Source organism: Coturnix japonica, chromosome 7, assembly GCF_054131305.1.
Source record: "Coturnix japonica strain WE chromosome 7, WE-NBRP24, whole genome shotgun sequence".
NCBI classification, from domain to species: Eukaryota; Metazoa; Chordata; class Aves; order Galliformes; family Phasianidae; genus Coturnix; species Coturnix japonica.
In genome coordinates, this window is record NC_140669.1 from 32,032,658 (window position 1) to 32,053,415 (window position 20,758).

Consider the following 20,758-nt stretch of genomic DNA (forward strand, 5'->3'; position numbering starts at 1 on the left):
GCTCCTCCACAGCCTTCAAATAAATTGTACTTAACAAATTTCCCATGTCCTCCACTCAAGAACTCAAGCAAATTTGTGAGCTGTGATTTCCCCTATAAAAGCCAAGCTCGCCCTTCCCCACTACATCATTTATCCATAGCACTCACACTTCCAAACAGCTTCTGCCAACCTGACGGCCACATGCTCGGCGTGATTAAAGCACACCAAGGCAATTCCTACTTACAGGCACACCCATGCAGCCACAAACAGGTCAGTGTGGTTACAGGGGTGTGATCCAGCCCCTCAGCCCACAAACCAAGGCTCTGCTAACTGCCTGCTTATCAAAATGCTCCTTCCTTTCAAGTCACCTCCAGGGAAGCAGAACAAACTGTACAAGGAGCACTGGTGCAGGCTAGGATGCTTTGTTCCTCTATGGAGTATCAATGCTGTCCTGTACCAGCTGGTGAAATCGCAGCACTAAGATGCAAAAATTCACACTATCAGGTTCAATTACTTCCAAATAACTCCCAGCCCATCCTCTCTGCTCACCATTTCAAGCCTGCGCTCTGCAACCAAGGGAGCGTTCAGATTCACTTTCTCACTCCTTTCAAATTGTGGCTACAGAAAATGGGCCCAGCACGTTCGTACAGAAGTACATCTAGAAAAACATCCCCCCTTCTCCACAAGGGAAATTATGACTTGTTTATGCAACACATTTCTGAAAACATTTTTTAGAACTCGAGTCATGTCTCACAGATTGCTATGCTGGTTGTCAAAACAGAGGATTTTTTTCTCCCTGACTCTACCATATGTAATGCTAAGTCCACTTTCCCTAACTTGATATCACCCATGCGAGATTTGGAGATGATTAGTGGAAAATACACAAATGAGACACTGTTCTCCAGAGAGCAGCACAGCAGGAACAATCTTAAGTTCTTCTATTTATTAGCCCGATGCACATCTAACTTGTTTAAACAAGGCTTTTGTCAAACGTCAAAAAAAAACGTTAATGCAATCCAAGGCATGGTCTCAAAGGGAATTTATGCTGAGCTGGAACCAACGCACACAAGCCTTAGCTTCAGTCACAAGGAAACACTGAAGGGGGCCCCCTCTTCCCAACTGCAAACAGATCCGCTAAGATAGAAAGGTTTACTTCCTAATAGCTGAGACAGGGAACTTAAAGCAGGAAATTAGGGACAGGTATTTGAAACACAGCAGTGTGAGGTCAAAGACACCCTAATGCTCATGGGACAAAGCATCACCTCAATGCCCCCCCTCTGATCTCCATCGCCTGCAGTGATTGTAAAGCTGCACTCAGCTTCAGCAGCTTGGGGAAGCAGTGCAGATACTCCCTCACCTCAGATGCTCCTTCAGATGCCCAATTAGGTTTTGCTTTCCCCCCTAACCCCCCATCATATGAAGGGTCGTGTCCACTTGCTCTATGTCATTACTGTTCTGCCTAAGAGAAGACCAAAAACACCCAACCACCGCAAAAATCTAAGTATCATTAAAAAAAACTGTGCATTTCTTAGTGCCCCATAAAGCTGAGCAAGAGAAACAGTCCTGAAGGCAGAAAGCAAATGAGAGGGAAAAGGACTCAGGGCTACCATTATCTTTTGCCCTAGAAGTACATACAGCAAATGTTAAAAAGGTTAAAGCTAAAACAGCCCATCGGAAAAGCAGCTTCTCGGACCAGCTTCCTCCTTAAATGCACCTGCTGTTACAGGGCACTTCAGAAAACAGCCTTACATAAATAGGAAATATTTATTTTGGAAACAAAACATTCGTCAGATGAGGGCTGGACTCAGTGTCTAACTGTGGAACAAAGCCTTTCATCTTCCACTCACCGATCAAACATCAGGTTTGTAGGAAACCTAAAGAAAGCAAACCAATTGCCCAAACCTCTGGGTCTGCAACCAGCAGCTGCAGCTCCACCTTTTCTCCACCGCCCTGTCTCACCCTCATCCTTGAGTTGCTCACAAGTCTGGAACAGGAAAATCTGTTGACAACGCTGCTGTGAGCAGCACACGTGCTCACATTAAATTCAGCTCCTTGCAAGCATCAGCAGCTGCTGCAGACACAGCTTGGAAGGCCTGCCATGTCACATCAAGCTCTATGAAGGGAGAGCACAGCACTGTGCACACCCTGATCACCACCCACCCCCCCTTTACCCTGAGTGAAGAATCAGTGCAACAGCCTGGATCACCCGGATCTACATCAGCACTGACCCACAGAGCTCTCTGATGCTGCTATGGCTTTTCATTGGAATCAAAAACATTCAGACTATGCACAAACATCAGCTTACTAATATTTCTCCACTTAATGCTCATGAAGCCAAATTTTAGCCTGTAAGTGTAATACTTCCTTCTTCAAAACAACATCCAAGGAGGAATGAAACCATTCCTTGGTCTGCAGAGAAATCTCCCCCTCTGGCTATGTTCTCATTTGTGTTTCCTGAGCGATGCCAAGAAACTCCAGCTCGCTTCCTGAGCCTAGCAAGTCCCATCACCTCAGGCATGCACTTTAACTCACGTTGCTATAGAAGGAATGCTGCCTCTAAAGAAGCCTAGGCAGAGTTTGCAACAGGAAACAACTCAGCTACAACGAAGGGACCTGCAGCTTACCTACAAACCTGCCCTCATGCTTTTAGCATTCAATATTTCTCAGCACTTGAGTGAGACCTACCACAGGGATAACCTGGGAAAAACAAAAGGTCCATGATTCCCAAATTGCTCTTGTTCTTTCTTCATGCTGCTGTTCTGGCCTTAAGGATATGGACCATCCCTTTGGCCATACATCCTGCAGTGTGTTAATGGAATAGTATGTGTGTGGTCAGGCTAGGAAAGGCAACCGGAGGACACAGCGAACCAGCCTGCCAGGTTCCCAGTATTCTGACAGCCCTGCTCCGAGGGATGGCAGTGATGAGGCTGGATTTGACACACTTACCTGACTGCCTGCACTGATTTTTTGCGCTTTAAACAATTTCTGACAATTTCAATTCAACTTTCCACAATGCTACAAAAGAGAAACGTGTACAAAGAATGGGAAACAAGAAACAGCCTTTCCAATAGCAAATGCAGAGGCAACTGAAGCGGTTATCATGTCAAGTCAGCTACTGTTGCAGATCAAAATGGTTGGCTCCTCCCTGTTAAAAAGGATTCCTTCTTTTCCCAGGCAAGGACAGAGAACAGGACAACCACAGTGCACACTGCAGCTGCTGCCAACAGCTGTACTAGATCTTCTTTGGGTGTTTTCTTCTAACTTTAGTTCTGAACTACAGTGCATAAGAGTTCACATCCCAAACCGAACACAAAGTAAACCCCCCAAAATAAACTTTGCTGCCTCTACTAATTAAAGGGATCCATTCTTTCAGGAAGGCTGACATAAACCACTGCTGTGGGGTTACAGAAGTATTTTTAGCACTCGGTTCCTCCAACATTTTTCAGGAGGAACAAGGCAGAGCCTGACCATCCATGCAACCTCATGTAACACTCTAGGAAGTGGGCCATCATCTAAGTTCATCTGAGACGCCACAGGGCCGGTGTGTAACACACTAAAACTCAACAACATAGGATTTCTTTTTCTCCAGTACCAGGGTTCTCATTCCTCATTCTGCTGCCAGTAAATGCCCCCAGCTGTATTCAGCTGCATCGCCCTTTGCTGTGAGCGGGTCTCAGGGCTGCCTTGCTGTGCTGGGTCAGGCACTGACACCCTACGTGACAAGAAGCTTAACAGGCACAAACGTATCAGCCATCAGCTAAGAAGGGTTCCTGCTTCATAATTTTCAGCTGGAGATTTAATACTCTGATAATGAACATGAATTGCAGGGTCTGTCACACGGCAGCAGCGAGACGCATCTGAAATGCAAATTACACGAAATCCAGCTTTCTGCCTCTGTGAGACACATAGCAAACACTGCTTACTGCACAGAGTACCACAGGGGCAATATCACATCGTTTACAAGAAAACAAAGCCTCATCTTGACAGTGAAAGGCATGGGCAGGAACAAGGAGGGGAAGGTTTTGAAATAGAAGGAAGAAAAGGTATTTCTGAGTTAAAGGTCTTCACCTGGCTCTAGGAAACTGTGTTCACTATGGTGTGGAGGGAGGAAATCCAACCTCACGAGCAAGAGTTACCTGCTCAAGTGTGAGCTGGAAGGCAGCTCAGTAAGAAAGGCTCAAAGCTGCTGTCACCACCAGGAGCTGGAGCTGGGCACGGCAAGGATGCCAGGCTATTACACTGCATTCTGCCACAGGGCTAAGTACACAGCTGCAGGCTGACCTGCCGTACACTACCTCATGAGTACAAAGAGCACAAACTCACATTTACAGAAAGAAAACCTGACCAGAAAGACTGAAACAAAAGTACAATGAAACCAAATAGGAAAGAAAATTTACATATGCAATGTAATTACCTCCAAGATACTTCAAGCAACAGAAAAAGGCACGCTGATTGCACCAGGTTACTGCTGACCAATACAGCAACAAAGGGAACCAATCCTAAATTGCATAAGATACTTTTTTCCCCTGCATTCATGCAGAAGTTGAACCAACAAAAAGCAATTTCAGCTGGAGGAAGCAATCTTAGGTACACAAAAGCCAAGCTTTCAAAGGCCCGATAACAACCCAAGTACAAATACCTTATTAAGGGCATAACTGGTGCCATGGTGGTTCCATAGAAGTTTGTGCTTTTAATAGGTAACTCTGAAACATCCATTTGTTGAAACTGCTCTGAAGATTTTCACTGTTGCCCACAAGTGTGCTCAACTACAAACTCCTCCATGCAGCCTGGGGGAGAAGAAAAGAAAACACCTCCCCACACACACACACACACACACTCAAAACCAGCCAGATTTCAAACCTAGCACCCAAATCACGGAGGAAGATGAGCCTAAAGCTGCCCCAGCTAGAGCCCTGAAGCTGCAGTTTCCTGTAGTGAAACTGCTGTCCTAAGGGTTGGGCTTTTACTTTTCAGCTCAAAGCTCTGCCCCAAGGAATTCCTCTAAGGTTGCTCAAACTCCATTCCAGATGTCTTTCACCTCCAGAGCACGTTAACTAGATGTGCCTATTGACCATACATCGAGGAGAATAAATGAGCACAGCTTTGTCTCTGGTTATAATCCTAACAGCAAAGTATTCTCACTAGGGAAATCTCTCACTCTTCACAACTGCGACGTCCTTCCATGCTGATGGATAAGTAAATAAAACATTCTACAACCAGCAAAGAAAAATGTAAGTCATTTTATAACAAGTGGTTCAGGGTGGGAGAATCACCAAATTTGAAAGGCAGGTCCCTGGAAGGCAGCAGCTCTGCAGTCAGCTGGCTCCAATTAACACTTCACCTTTATCACCTGCAGAAGTATTTCCTTATGGGCTGAGAACCACCCATTATTCATGCCTCTGCTGACTCACCCTAGTATTAAATCAGGCTGGAAAGGGTGGTGCTCTTCCATATATGCAGACAGCATTTGACTTGGTGATACACGCAGTTACACACCAGAATTATCTGTTATAAAATAAAATCACAAGGAACAGTTCTAGGAGCTTGTAGTTATGTTACAGCCCTGTTTTCTTCAGTTAGTATGATGTACTATGAAAACAGCAAAATAAGGACTTTCAGATGATCCACACTGCGTGCTTTCAGTCCACATGGCTTAATACACTGAGCTTATCCACTAAGTGCCCTCCTATTCACTTGGTGCTGGGAACTCCTTACACAGTGCTGCTCAGCTCAGGCCAGATCACCAGGGCTTTGGACAATGCTGCCTTCTCCTCTAGGACCAGCTGAAGCTGATGCATACAAAGAAATGGGTATTGGGTGAATAAGCTGATAGACATAAACTAAGTCACCAAAAAAGTGAAAAGGTGCATAGCAATTTCATGCTGGGTCACTTTGCCAGGTTGCATTACAAAACTGGATGGTGAACAACAGCCTTTGTTTATACAAAAGAACTGGATATCAGACCATTAATCCAGACCATTACAACTTGAAGCATTACCTTGCATGCAGGTCAACCTGCTCTCCTCCATCAACTTTCACATCCCTTCACACAGACAGGCTGCCACAGATGCCTTCAGGCCCTGCCTCCATGCCAACCAGATGCATTGTTGTGCTACTTCTCATTAGATAATTAATTAGATCTTCATCATTACAGATGACATATGTTCAGCACTCCCTGTTCGACCCCATACACTAGCTACACGTATCAATAATTGTTCGCATTCCCAGTTTCTAAACAGCTACAGCATATATAACAACCAAACACATGGGAAAAAAGCTGTGTGAGCTGGCTCCTATGTGAGTCATTGAAAACATACACCCGAATACTAATTAAATGACCCTCTTACTCCTGAACCTCCTACATGACCATGAGCCTGAAGACCTCTATAGCTGTACTGCAGTTCAGCCTGTATCTGCATGCATTGTGTCAGCTCCAGACTGTGCCTCCGAGACGTGCTCCCAGCATCTCTGACTGGAAAAAACAAGACATCAGAAGTGAAAAATGCAGAGTGCCAAAAAACTGCTCTCGTTTCAGCACCTCTGCATCTGCAGCTGATTTTATTGGACCCACTATCATATTTTCCTAGCGTTACCCTGCTGGGTGCATGTTCCACTAAGCAAATACGATGGTGGTAAAACTGACTGTAGTGATTTCATGCTGCAGAGTCTAACAGAAGGGTTTCTGGAACTCAAAGCTTTCTTAGCTCCAAAGCACAGAAGAAGAGAGCATGGCAGGAAAGAGACAACACACACACTATTAAATTAACACACTGCAGCCAGAGTTTAATTTTACACGTGTTTGTACAGCACAGAAAGTAGAATATAATAAGGAAAGGATAGATAACAGTGTTTGGCCACAAAAAAAAAGGGTAGAAGGGGATTTAAAAATACTCCTCAGACAGGCTGACAAGAGCTGACAGATAAGCTGAATTCCAGCAGTCTGAGCACAAGCAGAGTCTTGGGATTAGCAGAGAGGTCCTATGGAGGAGCTGTATACAAAGGACCAGCCCACTGAATGGTGCTGCAAACCCTTGCTTCACACATACTGGGTTTCAGTGGGAATGAACACATCCCATCCTGGAAGGAGCTCCCATACAGCTGCACCCAGAACCAGGCACAGGAAATGACTTGAGGAACACCATTATGCACTAGAAGCAGTGTGTAAGGACAGGACTTCCACTGGTGTTGAAGGAGACTAGAAAACAAGCTTTGGTTCCATCTCGTGCTCATGAAAACAGCATTAGGTTTACATGCCTGTAAATCAGCAGCATGCTGTAAGCAGCTCCACCAGCACTGAGCAGTGCTGAGCCCTCAGCCTGGGACTGCTTCCATCAGCAGCAGCTCCACGTGAAGTAGGTGTTCTGCCCTACTCACAGTTCATCATCCATGCTATAACATGGGCAACATTAAACTCACTGTAGATGGTGTTTCAGCCCGGGGCCCTAAAAATATAAACCAGCATGCCTGCTTGAAACACTACGCTTCTTTATTCGGGGATGGAAAAGGATTTCTTATCAGTCAATTCCTTGCATACTTTGTAAGGGTAGAGGTTAAGGCAAGCTGTGATACGTGTGTTCTGTAAGGATAAAGAGAAGGAGCCCAGTCCCAACACCTTCCTGCAGATGGAAAGCACACAAGTTACTGTGGAAAACCCTGAGGCATGTTGCCTACACTGCTGACAACATGTCTAGAAGAAGTGACTCAAAAACCAGTTTCCTCCATTGCATTTTCCCTTTCTAACGGAGCTGAATAAAAGTATTCCCAGGTCAAGGCTCACACTGCGTCCACAGGCACATTAATGACCTGCATGGATTTCATAATCAAGTCTGAATGGCATCAGATGCTCATATTAAATACTAACACAGGACTGAAAGCACAGTCCACAAGCACAACTGCACCTCAGTTTCAATGGGAAAAAAAAAAGCATATGAGCATGGCAGGGAGATAAAACGGTCTCACTTAGCAATAACAGGAGTAAAACAGCAATTAGCAAAGCAACTAAAACCCATTTCATTCTGGATTCCCTTCTTTTAAATGCAGGGTTCTGTTTCCCTACCAGCCTAACCCCAAAGAAGTCCTCCTTTCTTGATGATCCAGGTCCCTATGGGCCAGTTCTGCTCCTGCACAGACACCCACAGCAGGTGCCCAACATCACCAGGTGGCTTTGGGAATCTCCAGGGAGGAGACATTTCCTTCCCTGCCTCTCCTGATCCCTGATCGGAGCCCACAGACGTGGGAATCCCAAGTGCATTCCTGGGGACTGCAGCCTGCAGAACAGCGTGGCTACACACACCTGGTGCCTGCAGGATTTGCTCCTTCGCTGCTCCGTTCATCTTTATTTAGAAATCATTTCAGAGGAAAAAGAAATTCAGCGCCGCGTGAAGTTTAACCTACTTATCAGCGTTGTTTACTGGCAGAATTACAAGCCTTAAGATGACTGCAATGCCCTGTAATAAGCCCCTACTTATCATAAAGTCTCGTCCACGCTTCAGGTTAAAAATAGGCAAATACGAAGGGCTGGAGGCTGGCAGGTAATGCATTTACACACCAACCAGAAGTATCCGCTGCAGGAGATCCTCCGCCAAGCCAAGAGGCACAGCACCCATTTCCTGCGGGGATCTCAGGCTCACCTCTAAGACTGAATATACTGCAAACCAAAGCCACTTTGCTTTTGTGCTTCCCACCCATTCCAGAAGGGAAAAGGAAAGGGAAGGATTCCCACAGCCTGGTTTTCACCGCAACTAAACGTATGCAGGTCACTCTGGAAGTAATGGCTCCTACTTGCACTGAGGAGCACAATAACACTACCTGCAGCAAGTAGTGTGAGGATGTCAGTGTGCAAGACCTATTTAGGGAGAAATACCAACTTCAACTACAAGCAATACAGAATGCAAACAGATATCAGTGTGCAAGGCTATGGATTGGCTGGAAGAAGTTCGCTTCTTTTCTACTTGAGCAATACTGGAGCATCTGAACCTCCTGTCCTCCATGAGTGGAAAGGAAGGTTTTACACGGCAGGACTTTGAGATTGAGGCAGAAAAGCTGTTGCCTTGCCAACATAAATATTGCTGTAACGCTCCACAGAAGAGCTTCTGAATTAGGATGTTGCATAAGGAACAGTTAGGTCAACATTGCAGTTTCCCAGGCAGCTTAACCTGACACAAATGCAGTCCCAGTCCTGGAAGGACAGATGTTTCAGACAGCATGTAATTCTGGTGCTCATCCCAAAGAAGGCTTCAGTTCTCATGAGAGAAGGGAGAGCATCCTCACTCTGAAAGCTCTCTGCAGCGGCACTAGAGGAGCTGAGGGTCCCTGATTCTTACAGCATTAATTCTAAGTGCTCATTTATAGGGACAGTAAGGAGCAATGCAACATCGTACCATGCCCAACATCACGTTCTTTAGATCCAAATGTGTGTACCCACAGCAAGGAGCAGAGGAGCTGTGTAAGGGCTGCATGTCTTTTGACAAACACATTACACATCCCTCCAGTACAGCTGCACTAAGTAGTTTAGCACCTGTGTTTCAAAATAGTTCTCCCTTGTGCCTTAAACTTAAGCGCTGCCATTAAGACACTGTTCACATGGGAATACGCAGGGGGGGGGGAAATAATCACATGATGGTATTACAATCTTCTTCTTAAAATGCACATGCATACATGTATATACACAAGAAGCCCAGCACAGTATTTCTGGAATCCATATTCTCTAGCCAACCAGCCAGACAAGCCTACTAACAAACACATGCAAACAAAGAGAGAGCCATTATAAATAAGTTGGAAATGCCAGGAGCTGGCAGCACTCAGCACAATATTTTAGCTCTCCATCAAATCTGATTGCAAAAAAAAACTGGCATTTAAAGCTTCCAGCAAGGGAAGATCTGCTATGGGTTTTCTCTCAAAAATGAAAGCTTAGCTCACAGGCGTTCAAACTTGACTGCAAAGCATGAGAACCCCCTGCTAACACTAGAAAAGGAGGAATTACAAAGTCTTTCCAATAACTGTGAAGATTACTTGTTAGGAATCGTGTACAAAGCTGAAATGAGGTTCAGGTCCAGAAGGTGAGGGTACATCTACCTGTTTGTGTGAGATTAAAGTCTTGTTTGGTGCAACTAGAACTGAGGGAGCTAAACGCTGCTATTTATTTAACTTAGTAGCTCCTTCTATCTGTGTGCTAGTGGAAAATGAAGTTACAGGTCAAGGGTCTTGGTTAATTAACAAGTAACGCCTCCAGTATTCATCAGATACAACTCTGTATACTCTCCAAGTGGAAGAGTTACAAGCAGGAAGCACAGAAACAACAGACCTAACTCATACATGTCAGTTTCCACAGCTGACATTCTGGCCAGATCATACGGGAAAGACTTCATAAAGACTTTTCTACAGTCTTAATATTGAGATTTACTCTGCTTTACGACTTTAGACAAGTGACCTTTACATCTCTGTCTGTGCAGCATTCTAGCAGGGAGGAGTCTGTGCAGGCTGTGGGTGGAACAGAGGCTGGGAGCAGCCCCAGAAAGCAGAACCTCCCCATCACCGAGAACCTCAGTAGAGAACAAGGGCTACAGTTGGAGTCTTATCAGTGTACTCTGAGATTAGTAAAATTGCACAGAGCTGCTGCACGCTTGTTATTGTAACAGTCCTCAGCGCCTGCCTTGTTGTAAGGAAACATGTGGTACTGTTTTGTCAATAAAGCAGAAGCATTATGTCAAACACTGTCATTACGTACGTCGGAAACATCAAAATCATTAAATGCTCCGGTTTAAAAACTCCACCAAGATCGTAGCTAATGCTGCATGCCTTCCACCAGCAGAACACATGATCATGTCTCAAGTTCAATACACTGACAGCTCTTTTTCCTCAGTCATTGGAAACCCGCTCTGGCTTTTTTGGCAGAAGCCGCCCTTTGCTGTGTTTACTGCAGTTGCCTAGGGGAAATCCTAACACCAATTATCAAAAGCAACACTATTACATTAACAGCCTGCATTAATGGCTTTTTCTTGGTCTTTTTTTTTTAACCCTACTTGGCTCACAGTGAACATGAACACACACATGCTGGAAGCAGATCTGCACTCTCCCCTTTGCTAAAGGCCATGCCTAGGAAAACAGCAGGTTACGTGGTAGTTCAGTACCCTCTTTCACAACTCAGTTTGTAACCTGGTGGTCGTAAATCCAGTAAGCAGGATTAAATCCATTGATACAGCAGCATCGAGAGTGGCTGTGGTCTACAGAGCAGACCCAAAGCAGCCATTCAGATATCCCCACCAGCTCACTCCTCTGTGCTGACCTAAGAAGTCAAGACCTGAACGCAGCTCTACTAACATATAACGTCGTGCCTTGGAACCACGCTCAGACAAACACAGCCACTGAGAGTCGTCTACTGAGCTCCCAAAGAGAATAATGGTTCAACACCTGGTACGAGCAATTCCATTTTTCCTCATGCAAAAGAGCTGTTAAATCTACTACAATACTGCCAATGGTTGAACAAGGGAAATCTGCAGCTCCCCCCTGTAAGCAGCATTTATGAGTAACTTCGCTACATCAATGCAACATGCTTACCAACATTGGTAACCCAAGCAGCAGCAAGACCTCGGGCAAGGACAAATACATATGGTAACCTAGTTTACAGAGCCTGGTTATGAGGGAAGGGAGATAAATGCCTCTCTTAACAGTTTTACAGAAGCACTCCTTGATAAAGCACAAGAAAGCCAGCCATTACTGCTATTAGGAAGCCAATCACCAACTTCTTATAGACTAACATGGAAATTCTATATCTCTTTTTAATTTTAACACAGAGAGAGACCGTGACTGCAAGCATCTGGTATACTCTTTAATATTGTGCAAACATTAATCCATCTCACTCTTTAATTCAGCCAGTGACCTTAATACCAGTTCAGTTCTTAATCATCTGGCTGTGTCAGTGCAGCTGGCAACCGTTCTGCTCGACACGGGACCTACCCAATAAATTATAATGAAAACCCATTTAGCCAATGCTTAACAAAGCCTACCCAAAATGCAATCCCTTCACCTTCTGCATTTTATTCTCACAACAACACCTACACAACACCCATTCACAGTAACTGAAACAGTCAGGTGAGCTCTAAAAGGCTTTCAGACCACCTAAGGGCCCTCCTGAAGTTAGAAGAGAAGCACATCACCTTAGTTAAAAGAGAAGCAAAGACCTTCAGCTATAACACGGAAAGCTGGAAGGAATCAATGCCAACACACTCCCACCATACTGGAAAACAAAGCTTTACAAATCTGTAGCTTCGGCTTGTTCTGAACAGTATTACATGACCGAGGAAATTAGGAACAGATTTTCAACGTGCATCATACAGGCAGCACTGGGATATCTGGGCGATGATGTTCCCTATGGACCTTAGGTAGGCGGCGGAGAGCAAGTGCAAAGTCAAATCACTCACACAGCACCAAACAATGTCATGTGGGAAGCAAGTCTCAAGCAATAAAGTCTTTAATTAAGGATTCCTCCATCATTACTCTAAAATCTAGGCACACCAGGCTTCTGGAAAACACAACTGAAAGCTCCCTTCCAGCAGACAGAAAGGAGACTGGCATGTCCACAAAAACCCCTTTGGAACGTCTTGGTGCTGAAGATCAGTGGTTACTGATTAACTCAAGTCTTAAACTTACCCCAGACTGACAGGACTGTGATCTGTGGATATACAGCTGTAAAACGTTTCTCCCCTTTAACAGTTGTTCAGTGCAATGGCACAGGACAGGCACGCAGAGTCATACGAAGCAACTCTCTCTTGTGGTTACCTCAAACTTGAACCAAGGTCAGACCACAATTTCCGCCGAGATTACTATGAACCCACATAAATGCCTCTACATCAATAAAACCTTACACTCCTCTGTTACTGGCTCTAAATATGTGGCTTCGCTCCCCACACTTCATCCTTGGGCACGTTCTGAGCAGCACCAGTGGATTGAGAGGGCTGGCAGCACTGGGAAGCAGCTCTTGCTCCATGAACTCAGGGCACAGTGAAGCCCTGGCACTGCTGCCCAGAGAAGCCATAGGTGCCACATGCCAAGGCCAGGCTGGATGGGGCCCTGGGCAGCCAGAGCTGGTGGGGGGCACTCAGCCCACAGCAGGGGGCTTGGCACTGGATGGACTTTAATGTTCATTCCCCTCAAAGCCATTCTGCAACTCAGTGAAGCTCCCCAGATGAATCCCACAAAGCCCCCTGCTGTACCTGTCTTCCAAGGGAAGTTCCACCTGCTCACCTGAGAGCTTTATGTTTAAAGAAGGAGCGACTTACAGATCACTGACTGCTTTGATCAGCGCTTACCGCTCAAAGTACCATAGTTAAATGCTTGATCCCAGAGACCTTATAAAGATTTAAGAGCACAAGTAGTGTCACAAGCCCCACAACCAGCATTTCTGGTCTGACATGTCCCAGCCACCACCAGCAGGATTCCTTCAGCACCTTGCAGAGTGCAGACACTCACCCTGACTCCCATCCTACAGCAAGGGATGGAAAACTTTCAAGTTCTTCCTGCATCTTAGGGACTCACGAATCCCAGCCTGACTCCACCTGCCATTAGCAGCAGCTGGATAGTTAAATACTTAACGGAAAGAAGAATGACATTCAAAGAGAGCGGCTTCTGAGCATACCGAGCCCAACTGAAACACTTTGGAACAGAAGCATAGGACTTAAAACACCTTCGCATCAATGTTCATCTACTCCCTCGTGTCAGCAGACATTCCCAGATGCTGTCACCCACCTTCAGGGTTCCAGAGGTCCACACAGAAGGAGGGAGGCCCAGCGTGGTGCGGCACTGGGTCACCCAGTGACCTACATACAGCCAGCCAGCAGCTCAGCTTCCACTGCATAATTGAGCGGGCTGTGCTTCTCTCACCCTGCCATTCCAGAGCACGGGGAATCCACCAAGTGCTTCTTCATTCATGAGGCACACCTAATGCACTCTGCTCAGAGCCACACCACACATCTAAGGAGAAAACACTACCAAAAACGTGCAGTACTCCATAAAGCACCATCCGCTCACACCCCAGTGCTCCCTGAGCTGTGTTTCCTTCTCCTAATGCATAAAGGCCCCTTAACACCCCATCCCACCACCCAGGTTCTGCAGCAGGCACCTTTGCGGGGGGACCCATCGATGCTCTCGGAGCTGGACTCGATGTCTGCAGTGGCTCTCCGGAGGCTGCTGAAATAGGCCCTGGACCTGGAGAAGCTGCCGCGTGGGGATCGGCCGTGGGGGGTTCCGAACAGCGTGGAGGTGCCGTCCTTGCGGGCAAAGATGCCGCTGAAGAAGCGCAGCAAGCGGTGCTCGTGGGCTGCGTGTCCTCCCGGCGTGCCTTCTCGCCCCAGGCGCTCGGACAGCCGCTGCAGGTCGCTGTTATCCAGCGTGCGGTTCTTGCTCTTGCTCCGCTCCCAGCGCTCCAGCTCGGAGAGCGGCTCGGCCTTGCTCAGCACCTCGCCCACGTCCAGCGTGTTGCGCTTCTCGGCCACGGGCGGCTCGGCGGGAGGAGAGCCGGGAGCCGCGGCGTCCTCGCTCGGCGCGGCCGGTGCCGGGATGCAGCCGGAGCTGCTGTGCCTCCGCACCCGGCCCAGCGCCCTCGCCCGCAGCAGCTCCCCGCCGCTCCACTGCCTGAAGCTGAAGCTGCGCCGCAGCAGGCCCGGCTGCCTCCGCGGGCTGCGCCCCGGACCGGCGGCCTCCGGACCGGCGACCTCGGCGGGTGGAGAGCCGGCCGCGGCCCCGTGCCCGCTACAGGTGGCCGCCTCCCGGGCGCCGGGGTGCCGCGGCCAGCCCAAGGGCGGCTCGGCGGGGGGCTGCCCGCTCCTCCGCGGCACCTTGAGGCGGCCCAGCTCCAGCTGCCCGGTGCTCAGGGTCCTGAAGTTGCGGAAGCCGCAGGGGCTGGGCACTCGGTCCTTCTCCTCGCCGCCCTCCTCTTGCTCCTCGCCCTCCTCCTCCTCCACCAGCAGCAGCCCGGCTCGGGGAAGACTGCGGGATCCCGGCTGGCCGCCTCCCCTCCGTCCTCGCTGCGCCGGCTCCGGGCCGCCGTCGGGCCCCAGCAGCTCCTTCTTCACCATGGTCACGGAGATGCGGTAGACGGTCTTCCTCTGGGGGGTGCCCCGCTGCATCCTCTCGGGAGAGGCGGCGGCCGGCGGCTCGCTGCTGTCCAGCAGGTACATGGCTGCCTTCAGGCGCGCACCCCGGGCCCCATGCCGACCGAAGCGCAGTGAGGAACGCGGCGTGGGGCGTCACACCCCCGCCGCCCGTCCGCAGCCCGGCTCCCGGCGCTCAGCCGCGGCGCTCCCGCATCGCCGGCTCGGCGCGGGGGGCGGCCCCTGGGGCGGCTCCCAGCGGCTCACAGCCATCCACCGCCCGCACGCAGCGCCCCGCGGATCCCGACGCGCGCCGCCGACAGAAACCAGGTCCGGTTTTCAAGGGATTAGAGCGGCAGCAGCCTCCGATTTCATTGTTTACGGCAGACCGCACGTTTGCATATTCTGCGCCCCCGGGTTTGTTTTTTTCTTTTCCTTCTCCCGGCCGAGTAAATCCGCTTAGCGCCGGCACGATGGAGCGGCTGGGCGGGCACGGCTCTGCCAGGCGCTCCGCAGCGCTGCCGTTCCCGCTCCGGAGGCAGCACCGGGAGGCAGCAGCCCGGCCCCGGCCCCAGCCCAGGAAGCCGCGGCCTCGGCAGCAGCCGGTCGGGCGGCACCAAGCGCCGGGATGGAGTTCAGCTGCCAGGAGCGGAGCGAGGCAGCGAGCCCGGCCCTAGGCTCCAATTCTGCTTTAAGAGGCCGAGGGGGGCAGTTGGACTGCACAGGAGAAAGCAAACGCTGCCCAAATCCTCCCACCCGGATGCACAGCTGCTGAGCTGGGGCTGGTGCACGTCCTAAGATCTCAGGTGAAGGGTGAACTAAGGTGCCTTTTGGACACCGAAGAGTCAAAATTAACCCAGATCTATAATAAAAGGATAAAGGAAAGGGATAAAGGAACTGAAACAGAACTAAATCCCAATGCTGTCTAAGCAATGATAGGCAGGAGGGCTTCAAAATCAGGCAGTTTGTGAGCACATTGCTGTGCCCATCGGCTTCCTGAATGCAGCAGGACCCTGCAACAAGCACCAACTGGAGCTCACTTCTTTACTGGTTTAAGCCACTTCTCCAGCTGTGACAACGGCTGCTGCTCCCAACCCAGAATAATTACTCATATTCATCACCAAATGGGTTCGTATAGGTGTGAATACAAACCAGGCACCTGTGCAACCCTTGGAAAAACAGGCCTGTAACCCAACGGAGCTCATCCATCACAAGAAAACCAACATTCATCCTATAACAGAGAAGGGCAGCAAGCAGCACCGCCGCAGTCCCTGGGACACACGCGGAGCCGCCGCCCGCTCCACGCCACGTTTTGCGGCAGACAGACGCCGGCTCCCCGCTCCCAGCCGAGCCAACCATTTTTCAGCTGCCCTGCACGGCAGAGCCGAGAGGAGCCGCTCCGAGGCGCGGAGGCAGCGGCACGTTCCTCCAGCTCCGCAGCCCTGTCTCCTGCTCGTGATGGGATGTGCCATGGGATGGGAGGCGGGCACGATCCCGCTGTGCAAAGCATTTCGGTCTCCCAAATGCCCCTTTCCTTTCTAGAGGCTGTGATTTAGTCGGCGTGCTGTCATCAGCTGGACGGTCCCAGCACGGACCCCATGCTGTAACAAGCTGGCTGCACCTCCCACCCCAGCGACCCTCCTTCCCAGCCACGCCATGCCCCGAAGGGCTCTAACTTGTTTCGATGTGATGTGGAACACAAGCAACATGGATGTCTCAAATATATCATCACCGTGAAGATGCTTCATGCACACTCCTGCCTCACAAAGCCTGCTTCGCTTGCAAGCTGCAGTACTACAGCATGAGCTGCACTGCAGCGAGACACTGCTCAGTGCTAAAAGGAAGCCACGAATGAAGCTTTAGGGGAAAAAGAAAGAGTAAACGATGAAAAAGTGCAGAGTGCAACTCCTGTCCCCATGCAGGAGGATGCCCTGGAGTTCAATTCCTCGTGGCTGCCAGCCAGGCCACTGACCCACAGCAGAATGCAAAGGGGAGGAGAAGCATCATTAAGGCAAGTCCACTAACAGTACTGGGAGTGACTTAAAGTGTTCTTAAACCATCAGGAGTGATGGCAAATAAGCTTTGTATTTCCTCTTTTCCAAAGAAACACAATGTCATGGGGATTGTTCAAAGCATGTTCATCCCTAGATGCACAGTATGACTCCAAGTACGTGTTCCTTTAACAAATCCCTCACGGAAGATGAAATCAGGTCACCTGAACAATTCTCACCACTATTTAGAAGTGATTTCGCTTTTCTCTTCTAGAAATATTGCATTCCATCCATCCGCTGGTTGTCATTATAGATCAGTGCTCAATGAAGGAATGAGAGGAGGCATCTGGATGAGAACAGCATTCTGCTGGAGGGTACCAGCAACACAGAGACCAAACTCAAGGTCTCTCTCAAGCCATGGGGTTATTACATTAAGCCACTGATCTGTGTTCTTCTGTCACTACACACTTGTCCATTAAAATCTGCCCCAATTCACCGCAGGCAATTTTTGCTAAGACAAAGAACGGGGGCATCTCAACAAGAGGAGCTACCAGCGAGATGTCAGTACTTCTGTCAATAACAGCTTTGCTGTCAGCACAATGGGATCACATCCCTGCCCTGAAAACCGAGCAGGAAATGGAAAAAGGCTGACGGGATGTGCACTGAAAATGCATCACAACTGTTTGTTACCAGGAGAGAAGGAAAATGCTTTGAGTTCTGGGAAAGGGACCGTGAGCTGTACCGAACCTGTATTATCTACCCATAAGAAATATGAATGCTGTAATTTGCTTCCACCCACGCTGGCAATGTAACCTATATGATCCTGCTCACCATTCTTTACAGCTCTTAAGACAGGACACAACATGTCAGCACTGACACTTCTCAGACACTAACACCAACAGAGCACAGCACCCTCTGTTAGAGATGCTCAGAAAGCACTGAGTGCAGCCTGAATCACAGAATGGCCTGGGTTGAAAAGGACCACGATGATCATCTGCTTTCAACCCCCTGCTGTGTGCAGGGTCACCAACCAGCAGCCCAGGCTGCCCAGAGCCACATCCAGCCTGGCCTTGAATGCCTGCAGGGATGGGGCATCCACAGCCTCCTTGGGCATCATGTGCCAATGCATCACCACCCTAAGAGAGAAAAAAAAACCTATAATATCTAACCTAAACATTCCCGTCTCAGTTTTAAACCATTCCACCTTTCCTATCACTGTCCAAAAGAGGCTGAAGGGACCGCCCTGTTCGTCTGGTGCCCTTCAGCCACGGGTAGGCAAAGATTCCAGAGCTTCCATGAACAAACAAGATAACTCACCTTTTTACACACCCAGCTCAGCCTTATCAGGCTGTTAACAATGAAAGTTCACACACAGTGTCACTTCAAAATGTCAGTTTAAGTACACAGCTTGTAAAGGTAAAAGCCACGCTTGTCTCAACACACACACACAAACACCACTGTAAGTTTCAGAAACCCTTCTACCTTATTTTGGATGTCGTTTTTGTTCAAGTTAATTGCTTTACAGCCTACTTGTTGCCTTTAACCCTCACCACACCTGGTAAAATATTCCAACAGGCAGCATCAGCATCAGAAGGGACCTCAAGGGTCACGAAGCTCCAACCCCCTGCTGCATGCACAGCCACCAACCTCCACATCTAACACCAGGCCAGGCTGCTCAGGGCTCCATCCAACCTGGCCTTGAACACCTCCAGGGATGGATGGGGGCATCCACAGCTCTCTGGGCAAAGATCACGTTACTACCTGCACGAAGCCTAGACAGACTTCTTAAATGCTATAAATCCAGAGGTTTCAGATGTTACAAAAATGTACTAAGATCAGAAATAGGCAGCTATGATTATCGTTACTGCTGTTCCATATTCCCAGGCCAAAGGGCTCTCAGGGAATAGAGGTTCATGGTGCATCTTTTCACAGCTTCAGAAAGGGAAGCGCTGAGATTCAAACTCAAGTCTATTGCAGAACATGTACCCACACACTCTATTTACTCTGTACAACAAACATCTGCACACTAAGCCTATGATTTGCACAGAATTACACAAGCACGCCTTCTGCTTCCGTACAAAAGCAGATGGATGGAAATGGCCTGGACCCCCAGCCCTCCAGTTACTGGATTCAATAAGCCACCTGTGCATTACGAAGGACTTGCATTAAAAGCTTGCTTAATGCTGTCCTGTAACTGAACAGATCATGGCATCTGTACAAGCCTTTTAACATTTGCTGAAGCTGTTGCAAGCAATCTAGTGCAGTAGTAAAGAACTCAATAGAAAATGAACACAGTAGTGTTTTCAAGCCACTACGGAGCTAACAAATACAAAGATGTTTTAGGTAGGTATTGAGAGCACCAGACCAACCCAAGAGGTACTTAAGTGCCTAAAAGCAGTGAAACTGACCATACAAAGCCAGCAATCCCAAACACTTCAAATAGTACATAACTCGCTCAAGTCTTTATTTACCCAGCAACTACATCCTATCACCTAATGTCTACTTCCACAGCAGGTTCTGCTGTTCAAACAACCCTCTGCTGCACCACAGCCCCGCAGGCTTCAGCAAAGCACACGTATGGTAGGAGTCCTTGTGAACTACTTATAGGCTTCATCTCTTGGAAGCGCAGATCTCACTATGTGAAAATTGGGCCAGTTTTCTCAGCAGTGCAGCAAAGACAGAGGTGAGAAGCAAATCAAGTCGTTACAAGTATCCACTTCAGCCTGCACTTCAACCATTTCCACTACTGAGTGCATACAGAGCCGCACTAAGGCACAGATTTTGCTGCAATGTTTGAAGAGGCTGGGGGAGTGATTGGGTGTAAAGCTGGGATACTACAGCACAGTGCACAGCTGTGATCCAGTGCAGTAAGAAGGTACAACTACCCCTTATTAGAGACAAGCACCATTACACAGACTCCTATGCCACTCTGCTGATAGGAAACACGAAGATGGACATCACCTACAATCTGAGTATCTACAGGGTAGTTTTAACATGAAAGGCTCATCTTTGATCACTTTAGAAGACCAGCCTGAAATAGCAGCACTTACTAACCATGTAGAAAAGGTGCTCTGCCTATGGACTTGTGCTAGCCCAGTTCTGAAAGGGTAAGCTCATGCTGTGAGTCTGTCACTCTACAAGGCCACAGCAACAGGTCATTTGCCCCCACCTCCTTTTCCTCCGCTCGTGCTCAGCTGTCAAATAGTTTCCATGCCATTTCATAAACTGAATAATAAAATATATATCCAACAATTTTCTTACATGCAAAGAGAAAAAAAAAAGAATGGGGGCTGGAAAAATCACTTCCTTGCCTTTGCTGTTCTAGCTCCAAAGCTAAGCAAGCCCAGCTGCTCAGGAAATACCATTGTAATGAACACATTATTGAACATGGAAGAACCTATCGAGATCTCTGTCAAAAAGTTCACATGAGGCAAACAGGCCAGAAATCAAATGGCTCCCCCAAAATAATTTGCTGCTGTGTTTAACAAGTTCATCTTTCAAGTGTAAGGCACGTGATTAAAAGTCCTTTCCAATAACGCCATGTAAATACTAAACTGCAGTGATTTCAACAGGCCCACGTGGGTGACTCTCCGCTACTAATACAACTGGGGGATGAAGCCGGGGAGGCTCCATGTGCTAAAGTGGCCCTATGTGCCATGGGGGCTGGACCATGGAGCTCCCAAGTTCACTTACAACTTCTCC

The 20,758-nt window shown here is 48.4% G+C and overlaps 1 protein-coding gene across 27 annotated transcripts in view; it reads right to left on the reverse strand.

The window, feature by feature from the left end:
• AGAP1 (ArfGAP with GTPase domain, ankyrin repeat and PH domain 1) overlaps positions 1-20,758 on the reverse strand; it is a 254,020-nt gene that overhangs the window by 191,386 nt on the left and 41,876 nt on the right. For 15 of the 27 annotated variants that reach the window (XM_085552888.1, XM_085552884.1, XM_032445857.2 and 12 more), the window contains exon 1: positions 14,096-15,579. The exons of the other annotated variants lie outside the window; for them this stretch is intronic. In XM_085552888.1, coding sequence (XP_085409014.1) covers positions 14,096-15,152 — 1,057 coding nt within the window. In that variant the 5' untranslated portion in view covers positions 15,153-15,579. Of the gene's footprint in view, positions 1-14,095; positions 15,580-20,758 lie in introns of those variants that run through there. 27 annotated transcript variants of the gene reach the window in all.